At 57.6% G+C, this 16,660-nt stretch overlaps 3 protein-coding genes across 3 annotated transcripts; 2 read left to right on the forward strand and 1 right to left on the reverse strand.

Moving 5' to 3' along the window:
- Positions 1 to 27: 27 nt before the first annotated feature.
- On the reverse strand, positions 28 to 2,759 carry CRYAB (crystallin alpha B). Its single transcript, XM_005531058.3, has 3 exons — positions 2,359 to 2,759; positions 1,312 to 1,434; positions 28 to 373 (listed from the first exon to the last, which is right to left on the reverse strand). The coding sequence occupies exons 1-3, from the start codon at positions 2,554 to 2,556 to the stop codon at positions 170 to 172; spliced, it is 525 nt and encodes a 174-aa protein (XP_005531115.1). The 5' UTR covers positions 2,557 to 2,759; the 3' UTR covers positions 28 to 169.
- A 1,622-nt stretch (positions 2,760 to 4,381) lies between these two features.
- Positions 4,382 to 6,418, forward strand: HSPB2 (heat shock protein family B (small) member 2). Its single transcript, XM_005531059.3, has 2 exons — positions 4,382 to 4,564; positions 5,516 to 6,418. The coding sequence occupies exons 1-2, from the start codon at positions 4,471 to 4,473 to the stop codon at positions 5,965 to 5,967; spliced, it is 546 nt and encodes a 181-aa protein (XP_005531116.1). The 5' UTR covers positions 4,382 to 4,470; the 3' UTR covers positions 5,968 to 6,418.
- A 3,261-nt stretch (positions 6,419 to 9,679) lies between these two features.
- On the forward strand, positions 9,680 to 15,398 carry C25H11orf52 (chromosome 25 C11orf52 homolog). The gene is made up of 4 exons (XM_005531060.3): positions 9,680 to 9,894; positions 12,598 to 12,638; positions 13,317 to 13,363; positions 13,623 to 15,398. Exons 1-4 carry the CDS (start codon positions 9,863 to 9,865, stop codon positions 13,857 to 13,859), a joined length of 357 nt encoding a protein of 118 aa, XP_005531117.1. The 5' UTR covers positions 9,680 to 9,862; the 3' UTR covers positions 13,860 to 15,398.
- The last annotated feature ends 1,262 nt before the right edge of the window (positions 15,399 to 16,660 follow it).

The raw sequence follows: 16,660 nt of genomic DNA on the forward strand, positions 1-16,660 counted from the left end.
CCCAACCCAAAACAAATCAATCCAAACTGCTTCTCCAAGGTTTTATTCGTTAGTAAACTTACTCAGCATAAATAATACGAGCAGCCATTCAGTACAGCCGGCACCCGGTGGCAGAAAGAGCTCCGGAACGGCCCTCCAGGGGTGGCTTTGGGGGACAGCAGAGCAGCCCCTATTTCCTCTGGGCGCCTGCGATGGCCGGTTTGTCCTCGCGGGTGATGGGGATGGTGCGCTCGGGGACATCGCTCTGCTTGCGGGGAGCGCTGACGGTCAGCACCCCGTCCAGCGACAGCGACGACGTGATGGTCAGCGGGTCCACGTCGTCGGGGATCCGGTATTTCCTGCTGAACTCCCTGGCGATGAAGCCGTGCTCGTCCTGCGCAAAAAGGGCGGCACAGAACAGTGGCCGCGCTTTAATGAGGAGCGTTCGCCCGGTCGCGCCTCAACCGCGGGGTCTGTGCCTAAAGGCTGCGGAGCTGGGGCTTTCCAAGGAAAGATTCTGGGGGGGAGAAAGGGGTTCTGGGGATGAGCTGCTCTCTTTAAAGAGCCAGAGTTAAAATCTGGGCTGCAGGCGCCTTCCACAGAAGCTCTGTGCCATCCCCTGTGCCAGCCCGAGGATTCCCTGCGCTCTGTGCTGGCGTTCCCGAGGTGCCATTCCCAACCACCCCGGAGACCCTCAGCGCCTGATCTCACGGCTTCGTTCTCTTCTTAGCCAAAAAGGATTCCAGGAATGGTGTTGGGATTCCAGGCCCCCAGCAGCTACAGGGAGCACTGGGTTTCCTGACTGACACACCGAGCTCCCAGGAGCTCCGAGGGGTGGCACTTCCAGGGACACAGGGAAATGCTGTCACATCTCCGGGCATGGCTTTGCATTTCTGCCTGCCCAGTGTCTACACAGGTCTCCAGAGGCAGCAGGGAGAGGGATGAATGACATCAGAACACAACCTTTAAGGATTAGAAACTGATAGCTGGACCTAGGAAAGGTAACACACAGGGCAATGCACTGATTCGTTATGTGGTTTGGTTATTACAGTTCATTTTTAGCTCATTGGACGCCTCCCTACGCTCCTGACCTCTTCCCAGAAAGAGGGGAAGCCCAGAAATGCCCATTTCACAGATGATTTTCCAGTTCAGTTCACAGTTCATGCACCATCAGCAATAAACCTCCACCCTCTTGCTGCCCTGTGTGGGATCAGCTGGGCGGGATTGCACGGAGCATCTTGATAAAAAGAAATTACAAATATTTGAGATGAGCACAGGGTTGTTTTCAGTCACCAGAGGTGAGGGAGCTCACAGTGGTAAAGCAGGGGGTACCTGGCGCTCCTCGTGCTTCCCGTGGATCTCGATCATGTCCCCGAGCACCTTCACCTTCAGCTCCTCAGGGGAGAAATGCTTCACATCCAGGTTCACATAAAATTTGTCCTTGTCCAGTCGCATCTACAAAAACCAGGAGGTGATTTCAGAAAAGAGCAAAAGCAAGGAGGTGACTTCAGACAAGAGCAGGTGAGGGTTTGAGCTTAAAAAAGAATGCAGCAGATCAAGACTCGAGCTGGTCTCTACACACACGCTGACCTTTATTTTGGGATCTGATCTGAGTGGCTCTGTCCCCTGCTGGCCTTGCATTAACGCCCATCAGGACAGGACTTGAGATTCTCAACCTGAATTGGTTAAAACTGACTCTTTATTTAAAGCTGACTCTTTCACATGGCTGCTTCACTGGGCAGCCAGAGCCAGGTCACTAAATCAAGAGGAACATTACGCAAGGATTAAAAGAATACTTTCACTCCTTCTGCTTGGAATAGCTCCTCAAGCTCCTTGTAAATAAGACAGTTGACTTGCAAAAGCCTCTTGGCTCAGCCCCTGGAGGGAGGAGGCACCTGCTCCATGATCTGGGTCCTGGATCTAATTAAAACTCTGCTTTTCTGGGCAGTGATTGTTTCAAATAGGCCCCTTTTCCCTCAGCAGCCACGGGCCCCTGCACTGCCTGACATGAGGATCCCACTGCCCCTGCGCTTTTTGCTTCTCAGGTGGGAGTGGGAATGAAAGTTTGGCACAGCAGACTGGGAAATCAGAGAAATTAGGGAAATTAAGGAAATTAGGGAAATTATGCTTCCTCCTTTCCTCTGCCAGCTCCTAGGGTGATCTGCCATGCACACTGAGCTCGGTTTGCCTCTGCTCCCATCACTATGGCCAGACTTGCTCCATCCCAAACAACGCAGAGGCACAAACACAGCACCTTTTTCCCCAGCCTTTTTCCTAAAAAAAAAAAACCACCTACGAGCGTCTTCCAAGCTCTCAGCTCTCCTGGGCCTCCAGAGCCAGCAGGCTGCATCACAAAGAGCCCAAAGAAGCAAAGATTACCTCCGAGAGTCCTGTCTCTAGCCAACTGGGCATCCGAAGGATGGGGGATCTCATCAGGAAGGGGCTGAAGCTGGGGGAAACAGGGAGCAGCTCCGACTCCGGCAGGTGCTCCCCGAAAATCTGGTCAAAGATACGACTCGGTGCCAACCAAGAGAAGAAAGGTCTGCGGATCAGGGGGTTGTGGATGGTGATATCCATTGGAGAGCGCTGGAGGAGCCTGGCAAACAACTGTGCTGCAGTGGCGTGCCGGGAGCGGGGACAGCTTTATACCCGTGCAGCTGGCCTGGCCTTCCACCCCCCCGAGGCCTCTTGAACAGTGGTGTCAGGGATTTTATTGTCCCACTCCTGGGCCGGGCCCTTCGGCGGTGCCCAGTAGCTGTCTGAGGGATTTGAGCGCTCTGCTGAGGAGGAGGGGGAAGGGGAGAGAGGAAGAAGAGGAGCCCAATGGGGCAGCAAGAAGCCGGAGTGCCCCGCGCCCGCCCCGCTGCCCACGTGCTGTTTATCCACAGTCCCCGGCGGGCTTGGCCCGTGTTCCCAGCTGCTCTGGATGCCAGCGGGATCAATGCAGCTCCTATCTTTGGCTCAGGGACAGGGACAAGGGGCTGTTGTTCCCAGGAGCTCGGCTCCAGCATCGCCCACCGGGGCTGCGCCTGTCCCGGCAGCAAAGGGAGCCCCAAAACCAGGGCTAGGGAAGGTGCCAGCAGGGCTTTGCTGGGATGGCCCTGGCAGTGCAGCTCTGCAGCCCAGAGAGCCCTCGTAGTGTGTGTGAGTGAAGGATGGATCTCTCCACCAACACCTCTAGTCTTTTGCCCACTGCAGAGCACATTTTTATGGATGGGGAGACCCCCACACTGAGAGAACCTGGGCACGGTCACGGCCTGCATGGTGCTGCACTGCACCCAGGGGTGCAGAACAGCTCTGTCTGCCTCTGCCCCTGCAAGAACCTGCTTTCCTGCAGCTCTCCTCCTAATAATCCATGCATTTATTTTAATTCCTGCCTTGCCCATGAACCCAAATCACAGGAATGGGTCCAGCCCAGCAACTGTTGAAGGGCAAGAGCTTCTCTGCCTGTGAGAGCTCGCAATTTAAACACAATTTCTGGCTCAGAGGCCCTGCCAGTTCTTTGCAAAAGGCTCTGAGCCTCTTCCTCTCGGCTTGCCTGCAAGAATAGGGAGGCAGGATTTGCTCTGTGCAGCAGCCCAGGCCATAAATACCCTCTCCAAGTCCCCATTACATCAACAGCACTGCACCTGCTCTCCTGCACCGCAGGGCTCAAGGAAATCTCTGGTTTCAGGGTATGCAGAGCTCAGCTGGGCACTCCTCCCCTGCTGCAGCACCAGCAGCCCAGCAGCCCTGCTCAGTAAAACTGGATTTACGCCAGGTTCAGAGCCTGGGTGGACTGGCCATGTCTGGCACCAGCATTTCTCCATGACATTGTGCCAAAGCCCTGGCCAAGGGAAGAGCCTTGGCAGCCAGCACGCTTCAGGATGGGGAGGTGACAGCAGTGGCATCTGCATCCCTGCTTCACTCCCTGCAGCCCTTCACCACTAAAGGAACAGAAGACTTGAGCTCAGCTTCTGGGAAAATCAGGCTCCTCACGCAGGGGTTTGAGCCCCAAGCTCCCTGTGGGGCAATGGGTGTGGGCAGTGGCTTCATTACATGGCCTGAACAAGCACCAGCCACCCAATTCCACCAATTCCAGCGTCAGGGACTCCCCAAGGCTGCTCCAGTGAGCCTCTCGCTGGCCTTGCTTTGAGCAAGCCTGGGGTCTGCCCTGCTCCCCTCAGCCCCTGGGCTGTGCTGGGCTGCCCATGCTCCAGAAGGGACCCTCAGAGGCCGGGGGGATGTGCAGGGTGTCCCCGAGGTGTCCCTGGGCAGTCCCTGCCCTCCCTGCTGGAATGCAGCGAGAAGCTTCCCTGGCCGCCCCGGGCCGGCGTCCTGGGGCCTGTGCGCGGGGCTATTTTGGTCCATCTTTTTTATCACACACTCCTCCCTTTGGAATCCACCCAGCTGAAGCCTGGCAGCCTGCAGCCTTCACTCGGAGAGGCAGCGAGGGCTGGGAAGGAAGGAAGGAAAGAAGGAAGGAGGGAAGGTGCCCGTCCTGGACACGCCATGGCCGCCCGCACCGTGCCCCACGCCTACCCCATGAGCTCCGAGTACGAGTTCGCCAACCCCAGCAAGATCTACGACCAGAACTTTGGAGAAGGTAAGGAAGGAGGTGGGATCCCCCCCTCTTTGCACCTTTCTCCCCTCTCCTGCAGGAGGGAGGGCTGCTGGGATTCCCTCCGGGGAGCTTGAGCTCCAGAGGAGGAAGCTGGAGCTGAGCGATTTTGAGTGGAGAAACCCAGATCAAATCAGGGGGGAACAGCCAGGGAATAACCAGGGAATAGCCAGGGAAAAACAAGGGAATAACCAGAGAATAGCCAGGGAAAAAACAGGGAATAGCCAGGGAATAATCAGGGAAAAACCAGGGAATAACCAGGCAATAACCAGGCAATAGCCAGGGAACAGCCAGGGTCTCTCCATGTCCACTTCTCCATCCATGCCCACTGCTGCCTGTCCCGCCCTCCCTCATGCCAGCCATGCTCTGGCATTCGTGCACATGCTGTGAAAACATGGAGCAAAATCGCTCTGGAGAGGGGGGGAAGCTTTTCCAACCCGGGGGATGTGGAGAAAAGCTGAGCTGGGGAGTTCAGCACAAAGCTGGGCAGTGGCTGTTGGAGGGGAAGGAATGTGGGCAGCAGCAGAACCATTCAGCACCAGCACAACAGCATGAAAAGGCAAAAAGCTCCAAGGAAAGCCCTCTGGACAATGGCACACAAAAGGCCTTTAGTTCTTCAGGGTGGTTTCTTCACCATCAGCAGTTTCCATGCCCATCCCTGGCTGTGGGCTCGGTGCTGCCGAGCTCCCCGTGCACCCACCGGGCCCTCTCAACATGTCAAGCTGGATGCCAGCCCTTGCTGGCAGCTCTGGGCAGCCCAGGGGCACGCAGGGCCTGGCAGGGATGTGGCTCTGGGTGTGTTTTAGGGGCACAAAGGTGGGAACCGCAGCAGACTCCACCCCTGTCATGGCTATGTGGCAAAGCCAAGGTGTTCTCCAGGTCCCAAACTCCTGCAACCCCGTTCCCTGGAAACTCCTCACTGAGTCTCCTTCCCAGGTGTGTCCCCATCGGAGATTTTGGCCCCTGCCCTGTACCACGGCTACTACATCCGGCCCCGTATCAACAAGCAGCTGGAGAGGGGCACCTCGGAGATCTGCCTGAACGAGCACAAGTTCCAGGTGTTCCTGGATGTCTGCCAGTTCCTGCCCGACGAGCTCAGCGTCCGCACCGTGGACAACCTGCTGGAGGTGGTGGGGCAGCACCCGCAGAAGGCTGACCGCCACGGCTTCATCTCCAGGGAGTTCACCAGGACCTACATCCTGCCCCTGGACGTGGATCCCTTGCTGGTCAGGGCCACCCTGTCCCACGATGGCATCCTGAGCATTGTGGCTCCCCGGACAGGCAAGGAGGTGAAGGCCAGAGTCAACGAGGTGAAGATAACCCAGCAGGAGCAGCCAGTGGAAAAAGAGGAGCAGGCTGAGGAAGGAAAAGCAAAGGAAAAATCCTAAAGGCTGCAGATCTGCGAAGGTGTGGGGGACAGGGATGGGGAATGCGAAATGCCAGACCCCTGTTCCTCACCCTCAGTGTTCAGCAGTGCCCTGAGGCAGCCACACTTCTGCTTCTTGAGGCTGATGGCTGGGAAAAAACGGGATTTGGAACTGGAAAAAAGAGTGGGACTGAAGTGTGTGAGTGACTGTAGTGCAAGTTTTCTCCTAGGTCAGGTCACCATGCAGGGAGCTCTGCTCTCACCCCAGGGTCATTCCTACCCTTAACTGTGAGGCTGTGTCTCAAGGGACTGTGCGCTAGCCCAGAAGGGCACTGGGAAGAGAAAAAAGGGGATCCCAGTGCCTGGCTTCTGAGCTGGTGGCTGAGTTTCGTGGCTGTGGAAGGTGGGTGTTGGTCTGTGAAAGTGCCTGCAGAAATCAGGAGGAGAGAGGAATAAATCTGCCTCTGCTCTTCTCTTGTTTGCCTTGGATTCGTGTTGCTCCTGTGCAGCAGGAAGGATGGACAGTGCCCAGCTGGGACTGAGCTCACCTGTGCAAGTGGCACCAGCGGGGACATGGAGGGACTGTGGCCACCTCTGTGCCTCACCCCCCTGGCCCAGCTGCTGATTTAGGGAGCCCAGAGTGAAGTGACTTCAAGGACCAGAAGGTGAGGAGTGAGGAGCCCTTGGAAGGTCCCTGACCATCTCCAGACCTGCAGCTGGAATGAGCCCAAGTTCATGGGGCACAAATTAATGCCCAGCCACAGCCTGTGCCTGCTCAGCCCTGTGGTTACAGGACACCCTTCACACACAGACCTCTGTGAGGGGACTGAACCCCAAAGTACTGAAGGGAAAGGCTCTGCTCAGACCACAATTGCCTGTCTGTGAGGGCAGGGAGGGGCTGAATTTGGCTGCTTTTGCAGACCCTGTGCTGCTACATGAGCAATGTCCCCGTGGTCTCGTGATGGGGACAGGGATCGTGTGTGCTGCTGGTGCTGGCAGCTGCTGCCCCGGCGGCCCCAGGGCTCAGCAGGTGACAGTTGCCACCCTTGTGTCATCAGGGCCAAGCCAGGCACACAAAATGCTGTGTCAGTGGCTAAATTTGGGGGTGCCTGGCATGCCTGGGTGCAGCTCTCCCAACAGAGGGGAGGGGAGGCTCCAAAATCTTCGGGGATGTCATTTCCCCCAATCCCTGTGGCTCTGCTTCCACCCCACTCTGGGGCCAGGAATGCCTGGGGCTAGGAATGCCCCGCTCAGGAGCCTGCCCTGAGCACATCCCCCTGGGAGCTGGAACACGGATATGAGGCTGATTTCTGTCCCTTGCCAGGCAAAGTGGGATCCAGAGCAGAGCAGAGCACTGCCCAGCTATTTTCAGCTCTTTTCTGCTTCCCAGGGCCCTGGCAGCGCTGAGGATCAGTCAGATGAGGAGCAGCCCTGCCTGCCAGGCTCAGGAGGCACAGGGAGGGTGGCTGAGCCCAGTGCAGAGCCGGTACCTCAGTCTGACCTCCTGCCCTGACTCCTGAAGTAGAACCAGAGAAACTGTCAAAATAAAAAAATCACCATTGCAACAGGCACTGTCTAAGTGATTAATAATAATTTCAGGCATAATTCTGAGCTAGGGACTTTTAATCACCTGCATCCCATTCACCCAACACCCCCCCAGACCCCAGATCTCAGGAGGGATGAGCTCCTGAGCCCTGTGCTGAGAGCAGAGCACCCTGGGTGTGTGTGGGCTCAGACATGGCCAGCCTTTATTATTCTTTTAATTCCCTTATAAAAGGCTTCCCCAGACTCACAGACACTTTGTGGCAGCGGCTCCAAAAGGCTGCTCTTTGTCCCTGCTCTGGCAAGAAATGTCCCTTTGCTCCCTGCAGGTTTCCTGTGATTGGGATGAGGTCTCTGGCTGGGGAAGGGGAATGGCCAGCACGTGAACAGGGCAAGGAGGGGACACACAGCCAGGGACACACAGCCAGGAACACACAGCCAGGCACACATGGCAAGGCTGGGCCATCAGATGCCATCTGTCCCTGCTCAGCAGCCTGGTGAAGCACTGGGGACCAAAACCAGCACACAGCCAGGGCTGGGGCTGCCCTGGGAGAGGATTCTGAGAAAAAAGGAGTGCCCAGAACAGTGCAGAGCTCACTCTTCTTCATTTTTGATAGACAGTGCCAGCTCGGTGTGTGCCTGTACCACCTTTGTCCCGGTGCCTGAGGGACCTGGGCACTCTTGCCATAAAAACACCCAGAATTAGCAGTGACTACAAAATTCTGTGCCCTCCCCGGCTCTTCCTGGCCCTGTTCTTGCTCTCCCTCGTGTTCATTCTCTGTGCGGGTGTCACAGCTCTGTTAACAGCGCTGCGGGAGGGGCTGGCAGTGCCCGGGGGTGGGCAGGGCTGTCCCCGCACTGTCCCCGCACTGTCCCCACCCGGCAGCATCCCCGGGAGCCGTGCCTGCTCCATCCCCGCAGACACAGCCTGGGGAGGGAATGCGGGGTGGCAGCCAAGCGCTCCCCGGCCCTGCCAATGTTTTTGGTGCTTTTCTGTTTCTCTGGTGGAGCTCGAAGCGGCAGCTCCAGTAGTTGTGAAAGAGGCTGATGGGAACAGGCTCCAGACTTTTTTTTCCCCCTCCTTCCCCACAAAGCAACAAAGCCCGAGTTATCCCAGAAATCAAAACAGACGCTGGTTCATTAAAACAACAGTGTCTGTGGCAAGCCCAGAGACACAGAGTCTGCAGCTTCCCAGGCAGGGACAGGCTCCTGGGAACACCTGGACCCTGCAGGACCCTGAGAACACGGGACCAGCACTGAACCCGGGCTGTCTGCACAAATCTCGTCCTGGCGTTTCTCCAGCCCCAAGCTGAGGAGCAGAGTCAGAGCAAGGCTCAGGCTCTGCAGGTCACACTGCAGCTCTCCCAGAGCTGGCTGTGACCCTTCCAAAGCAGAATCCTTCTCCTTCTGCCACTCCTGGACAGGTCCGAGCTTTGCTGTGCCCTTGGGGAGGTGATGAATGGGGCTGGGAGCCTGGCTGGGAGCGTGGGTACACCTGGAGTAGGAACCAGGGCCAGCTCCTGGCACAGAAAAGTGAATTAATGCTCACCCCCTTGTTGGACACCCCTCGAGAGATCAGACCTGCACAGAACTGGGTCAGAGCTGTGGGGCAGTGTTACTGCTCAAGAATGACAATAAAATGATATCTTTCAGGAGGATCTGTTCTCTTAGACCTGCCTGAGATCCCAGGAATTGCCTGATCCTTAGGTCCGGGAATGACCAGGGCTCTGGTCATTCAGGCTGGACAGTCTGAAGGGCTCTCACCAGGGGCAGAGAGGTGAATGAACGTCCCTGTTCCCATCTGACCCGCTGGGGCTGAGCCTGAGAGCTGCACTGCAGCTCCTTAAGGCTCTGAGGGCTCTCCTGGGACCCTGCCGCTCTCAAAGGCACGGAACGGAACACTTTTATCCAGGTAGCTTTGAAAAAAGCGCATTTCCAGTGTCCCTGAGGCTGCGGGGCAGCAGAGCTCAGCCGAGAACTGCAGGAAATCCGCTCATTCCCGGCTGGTGCCGCACACGCCACGCGTTCTGCTGGAGGTGCGAGGATGGAGCAGCACCGAGCTCCCACCCTGGGGCTTCTCCTTTTGTCTGAAATCCCTCCTCCGACTCATTTTGCGGGCCCGACACAGGGACAGCGGAGGGACGGCTGTTTGGGACAACAAACCCGAGTTTTAGCAGCAGGGTGACGCGCGGGGACACGGCGAGAGCTCGCCCTGTCCTCCCGGCAGCGGGGCCAGCCCCGGTAGATGGCACACGGGGCCAGTGCTCCGAAACCCGACACTGGCGGCAGACACTCCCTGCAGCCGGAGCAGGAACCAGGAAATACAAGCCCAGCCTGTCCAGAGAGCGCTCGGGCTCGGCGGGGGAAGGAGCGACATGGGCAACCTGTGCGGCTGCGGCCGGCCCTGGTGAGTGCGGCTGCGGGGCGGGCACCGGGCGCGGCTCCCGGCAGCGCTCCGGGGCTTTGCGCCCTTGTGCCGGGCTCGCCGGGGCTCTGAGCCCCGCACCTGGCCGGGGAGGGACAGGTGAGCACGGGGCAGCTGCCTGGGGCAGGACAGGACCGGGACAAGGGGGTTTTTTTTGGTCGCATCTCAGCCCGGCATCCCGGCAGCAGCGGCGAAAATCGCCGTCTTCTGCCAGAGCTCCCCGGGCAGGTGAACACCACAAGGTGTCCCTTGGAGAGCTCCCTGGGACAAGGCTGGGGTTCAGCCACCCCATCCTGCCCTCAGCCACTCCAGCTCCTCTCCCTGCCCGTGTCTGTCTGGGGTTTATTTACGCTCGGGAGATCCTGGCCACGTTTTTGGGATGCTGTGGCTCTTTCTCCCTGGGAGGGAGGGTGACACTTCAACCCCTCCTGGCTCCTGCCGTGCCCTGCACCTCCTGCTCGCAGAGAAAGGCCATCACTCGCTGCCAACTGGGAATATTTTCAGCTCTGGGCGTGCTGCGAAGGGAAGAGCCGTGAATATCAGATGAAGCTCTGAAGACGTTCTCTGGCCGACGCTGCGTTTGTTGAAAGTACGAGAATTTCATCCGGTTTTTAATAATTCCAAGAGGCACAGCATCACCTAGTGGAGGAAGGCTCAAGAGATGAGGACACCGAGGTTCTTCCAAGCCCTGAGCCTCGAGGAGTTTGGGATTTGGAACAGGAGTTGAAGGTGGGAGGTGGAAAGCTGGTCACCCACCAGAACTCCCATTTTTAATTTCCTCTGCCCTGTGGCAGAGGGTAAATGAGGCACCCAGAGCATCAGCAGGCCAGGGCTCCATCAGGGGATGCCTGGGGCACAGTCTGAGGTCTTTAAAGAAAAGCTGTCACAGCAAATTTATTCTGCCTGGGAAGTTATTGATGAAGGAATTGTGCCCTTGGGTCTGGACGCCTCTGCCCCTGCGCAGGGCCGGCCCCAGACTCTCACCACTGAAGTGGCACTAAAGTGTGCACAGACAGGGAAAGCTGCCCAAATCCAGGCCCCAGGATTGTGTAGGGCAGGATCAGGATGGCCCTGGCACGGGGACAGGGGAGGCAGCAGTGTAGGAGAAGGGCCATGGGTACTGCCGTGGAGAATTCTCTCAGGCTGGGAGTTCCAACACGTCTGACCCGCTCTGGAGAGGAGGGGAGAGGTTTCCCTGCTCCCATTTCCCGTGGCACACGTGTCCCCATTCCCGGAGAGATGCCTGGCTGTGATTATCCTGCAGACAGGAATAGCTCCAGCCCACACACTGCCTGCAATGTTCCCTCCACAAAGGGAGGCAGCCAGGAATGCCAGCCCAGCCGCCTGTCTGCCAGCAGGGAGGGGAGGGACCCTGCTGCTTCTGCCTCAGAAGGTGCTGGTTTGGTGAAATCCAGTGTCTGAATGCTGGGAGGAAGGGAAGTGCTCTGGCACACAAGCCTGGGCAAGGAGGAGATGCTGCAGACAGGGGAGGAGGAGGCTGTGAGAACCCCAGAGAGGGTTGCTGCTGTGAATTAAACCCCAAATTCCTGGGGAAAACCCCCAGATTTTGCCTGTGAAGGGCTGGAGGTGCCCGTGTGGCAGCGCTGGAGCCTTGGCCACCCTGCCTTGCCCGAAGCTGCCTTTGCCTGCCCAGGCCTGGTTAATCATTACTGGCTGTTCCGGAGCTCTGCCTGCATTCCCAGGGATTTTTGTTTTCCCCTGGAGTGCCGGGGCACAGCCTGTGCTGTCCCCTGCCCGTGGAGCTGGCACAGGCACAGCCCTGCCCGGGGCACTGCTCTGTTCCTGGCTGGCAAACGCTCGCCCTGTGGGACACACAGCATTCCCTGAGCCCCATCCAAGGCTCTGCCTGAGCTGCTGAGCAGAGCCACAGCCCCCTGGGAGCCCCTCAGCTGCACCCTTTGGTGTGTGTGTGTGTGCAGGAGGGGCCGCACAAGGGCTGGCACCTGCTCCCCAGCCCTCTGAGCGTGACATTTCCGTGCTGCATCTGTCCCAGAAGGGGACACGAGTCCCCTCTGCCAGTGCCAGCCTGCAGGAGCTCGGCTCCAGGCTCTGCTGTTACAGCTGGGATGAATTTGGCTCCTGTCCTCTCTTGGAACAGATCTGTGCTTGGCCTGTCTCTCTCTGGTCACACAGGTACAGCTGAGAGGAGGGTTTGGCTTGGCTCGTAGCGAGGGCAAAGCTTGTTTGGTTTGGTTCTGTTCTAAGTGGAAAACTGAGAACAGGAAAAGTGTCTGAAACCTTCAGACCGACAGCTGCTCCCTGGGCAGGACGGCCAAAGCCCAGGGAGTGGGGCTGGCAGAGCAGCTGCCCCGAGAGAAGGGGTTTGTGCCAGCTGGGATCGTGCCCTGCCCAGCCGAGCTCTGCAAATGGAGCTGCAGAGCTCCAGAGAGGAGTCCTCATCCCTTGGGATGCTGCTGGGACGGGAGGGCAGGCAGGGAGAGCTGGGGGTGGCTGTGGGGTGTGCTGGGTGTGTCCCAGAAGGAGCAAACACATCCCCACACCTTCCCTTGGGACATTTCCCCTGCCAGGGTCACTCGGGCTCTGCTGTGGCTCTTTGCCGGCTCTCCTTGGGCCTGTCCCGTTCCGTGGTACCCCAGGTGTGGCTTTGGTTGGTGTTTTGGGCCGTTTGGGACCATCAGGGCTGATGTGTCTCTCTGATTTCAGGAAGTGTCCCTCGCCTTTCAAGAGAAAGAAAGAAAAGCAAGGTAAGGATCTGTGACAGTGCTCGGGGGTGGCGTGGCAGAGCCCCCGGGAGGTGACATCGGTGCCTCCCACACTCCTTTTGTTCTGCACCTTCCTCGAGAGGAGCTTGAGGCAGCATTTCTTCAAATCTTAAAGCAAGGAGGGTGATGTGCCACGGGCTTTGGCGAGGTGGGGAGGGAAGGGACTTCAGCAGTGCCTTAAAAATACCCAAGTCCCACCTGAAAACGCAGCCGAGTATCCAGCAGGGCAGGAGCTGCAAAGATCTGTCTGACAACACTCCCCAGGATAAAGTGTGTTCCTCAAGTTGTGCCCTGTGCCCTTTGGACCGTGCTGGACAAAACGTGTTTGCCAGGCAGCAGAGGAAATAAACAAAGTTAAAAGTGGATCTGACTCCTCTGAGGGCCTGACAAGAAGCTCTCTGTGCTGTGTCTGTGGGTTCTGCCAAGAACTCTGTGGTCCACAGTGTGCTGGCATCCTAGGAAACCTTATTTTTCCCAAAGAAACAAGCCCAGGCTTTCTTCTTGGAGACATCAGGGCAGCATCAGGGCTGAGGGAGTCAGATGAGGTGGAAATCTGATTTGTGCCCCGTGGGGAGAGCCCATGGGCCAACGCAACATTGCTGCATCCCAAAGTGCAACAATAAACTGCTTTAAGCCGACCTCCTGGTGTTTCTTTTGCAGGAGCTAATGTGAGGCATGAGACTCAGCAGCAGCAGCCTGGCAGGAAGGTAAATAACTTTCCAGAGGGTTCTTTCCTAAGTGTGTGTTGAGAAGACAGAGCTGCCCAGAGCTCTGTGGGCTGGGAGGAATTCAGAGCCATGAATCCTCTCAGGATTCATTTGGAGGCTGTGCAGCACGGCGTCCATGGCTCTTTCCACCTGTTTTTGCCCCCTGAAGTGACCCTGAGGTGTCAGAGGGTGGGAGATGCTGGGCGCAGCGTGAGGTCTGACCGAGCTGAGGCCACAGAGCTTTTTCCCCTCTCAAAAGGTCCCCACGTACGAGGATGTCCCAGATGTCCCCGTGTACGCCACGGTGAGCAAGCCCAAGGCTGTGCAGCAGGATGAGAGCATCCACTACGCCGACATCCAGGTGTTCTCCAAGGTGCGGGAGCGCTCCGCGGCCGAGGTGAAGAACCTGCAGCTGCAGAACGCCACGGAATATGCCACCCTCAACTTCCCCAGGGCCAGGCTGAAGTATGACAGCAAGAATGGGACCTTGGTCTAAAAGACTTGATGGCCTGGTCCTCCTCCTTCAGCAGGAAAAGGAGTTCACAGCTGTAGATGCGAGGAAACCTCATGGACGTGTCGGAGGGTTGGGAGAGGCTGCGTCTCCCGCCTCAGACATTCTCACTGAGGAGTTTCCCATCGGATTCTGCCGGCAAAAAATGCCTCCTCCCCCAGGGAGAGCTGCCCCTGGAGCTGGCAGCACATCTCCTGTGAGGCTGCAGAGCTGCTGCTGGGCTGCTGAAGGCTCAGGGCTGCAGGGAGGAAATCCCTGCTGTGGCACAGCTCCAGCCCAGTGCTGGCTCTGGGAATTGGGGAATTCGGGACTAAAGGGAGGTTTTGGCGCAGGGTTTCGTGTCAGTGCTCGAGTTCTGAGGGTGCAGAGTGACTCGTGGGTGGTGCTGTGAGGAGACCTTCAGCAGGATCTGCTGCACGCTCTCCTTCCACCAGCTGCCCCTGGAGGTGCAGCCAGGCCCTGTGTGCATCCCCTTCCCCCAAAATCAGGGTTCTACAGCTCTGCACAGCACCTGGCAGCCAGAAATGCAGAATTAGGAGGAGTACAGAACAGTTTCTGTCACTGATGGGCTGTTCAGAGGTGCATCCTCACTCCTCCATGCAAACAAGGGAGGAGTGAGCTCCTGGTTCTGACTGGAAGTGAAACAAGGGAAAACTGGCAATTTAGCTGCAAATCACTGCCGATATTTAGGGCAGTTCTCAGAGTCCAGCAGCTACCTGGGACACTGGGAATGAATCCTGGGCAGCTTTGGAGAGGACTTTGGACTTTGCCTCCAGTTTTTCCTCATTTTGTGCTGTCAGCCCTGGCTATAAACCCCAGTGCCACAGAGCACACAGCACGTGGGGTTATCAGCTCCACCTCGGGGAACCTGCTTCTGGATTTCCAATAACGTCAATAATTGAGAATAGCAATGGCCCAAACAGCTTCTGCCACTGGGCAGCGCTGCCAGGGCTCCCCAAGCACATCTTCAGGCACTAAACCAAGGCCTGGCACATTCTGCTCCTCAGCCATGGCCTGCAGAGCAGATTGGGGGGCAGCCCCGGTCATGGGCAGCGTTTAGAAACGGTGCCTTTTATAAACACACACAGCTCTGCGTTTTCTAGCTCAGCTGGGTGTGAAGAGCACAAAGGAGTTCCTGCTCGTGGTGAAAAAGCTGCCCCCGGCTGTGTTTGCCAGGGTGGAGGCGTTTGAGGACCAATCTTGCAATTTTTCTACCTGTTTTAATGAGTGCCCGAGCCCCTGGAATGGTTCTTTATCTCCCTGAGGAGCTCCGGTTTCCACACCTCCCTCGGGGCCGTTCCTGGAAGCGCAGCTCATGCTAGAGACAATTCCATGTTCCCATTCCGGTGATATTTTTTTCCAGGCTTTCCATGGGGAATTGTGGAATCCACGTGTTCTGCAATAGAGATTTTCCCAAAGGACTCGGTTTTGCACTGAATATTAAAATCTCCTGTACTTCCCGCGGTCGCCGTGTGTGCCAAACGAGTGTTGATGTATCATTAAAGATGCAATATTTAGTTTTAAGCGATGAACCCGCACTTTGGGCGAGGCTTTGCGGGGCTGGGGGGACACACGGGGTCTCGCTCCCGGGGCTGCGATGCGGGGCTGGGCAAAGGCTTCCCCGAGCTGGCTCTGATCCCGATCCCGATCCCGATCCCGGGCCCCCGATCCCGGGGCGGAGCCGGCGCCATCCCGCCCCATCCCGCCCCCGTTCCCATGGCGACCGGAGACGCGCACCGGGAGCAGGTAGGGCCGGGGGTGCGGGTGGTGGTACCCACCGTGTCCCACCCATCCCACCCCATCCCATCCCACCGCATCCCATCCCATCCTACCCCATCCCACCCCATCCCTGCCCTCTCCCTGTCCCCATTTCTCCCCATCCCACCCATCCCCAGCCCCTCCTCGCCCCCCAGCCCTGCCCTGCTCCTGTTCCTGTGCCTGGTCCCCACATTCCCGTCCCACAGCCCATCCCAGCCCTGCTCCTGGCTATCCCCGTGCTCCAGACCCATCCCATGTCCAGAGGCACCCGGGATTTGCTTTTCCCCTCAGGTTCAGCAGTGCCGGGACCTTTCCTGGGCGCTGAGGTGACGTCCAGCATGGGGACTCTGATGGACACGGTGCCCTGTCACCCCCCGCAGCCTCCCGCACCCTCTGTGAGTTCCCAGCCGCCTTTTTTGTGTCCTTTCTGTCTCTTTTGGGTGCTTCCCGAGGAGTTTGGGGTCGGTGGCACCGGTGCAGCAGCAGCTTTGAGCAGCTCTTCGGGCTATTGCCGCAGCCACAAACCCCACAGGTGAATCCCTGAACCAGCCCCTTTTAGTTTTATCCCCCCAACCCAAATTTTAGTGACCAAAAATCAAGGACAAGGGTTGGGGCCGTGCTGGAAGTGGCCAGGAGATGGCAATGCCACCAACCGAACTGCCACCACCCCGTGGGCTGGGCTTGGAGGTCACTCACCCCGGGAGCAGCTGCTGGGAGCATCCTTTGGATATCGGGTTTGGAATCTTTGGGGAGATTTGGGAATTTTCCTTTGGGAAAATCCAGGGAGAATTCTGAAGCATCATTCCTTTTAGTGAGAATGTAGCATTGAAAGGCAGCTATTGTGGAATACCGACAGGAAAACACAACTCCCGCCAGGAGCAGCTGGAAAATTCACAGTGAAACACAAAGGGAGAAGTGGAGTTTAATTTTTAAAAGTTATTTTTAGCCCGCACACACACCCCAAACCCCATTTGTGTCCCCACAATGGACAGAAGAATGGCTCAGCATGTCCAGCCTGGTTTCTATTC

This window comes from Pseudopodoces humilis, chromosome 25 (assembly GCF_049639895.1).
Source record: "Pseudopodoces humilis isolate 2021_Gansu_Grassland_sample_001 chromosome 25, ASM4963989v1, whole genome shotgun sequence".
Classification (NCBI taxonomy): domain Eukaryota; kingdom Metazoa; phylum Chordata; class Aves; order Passeriformes; family Paridae; genus Pseudopodoces; species Pseudopodoces humilis.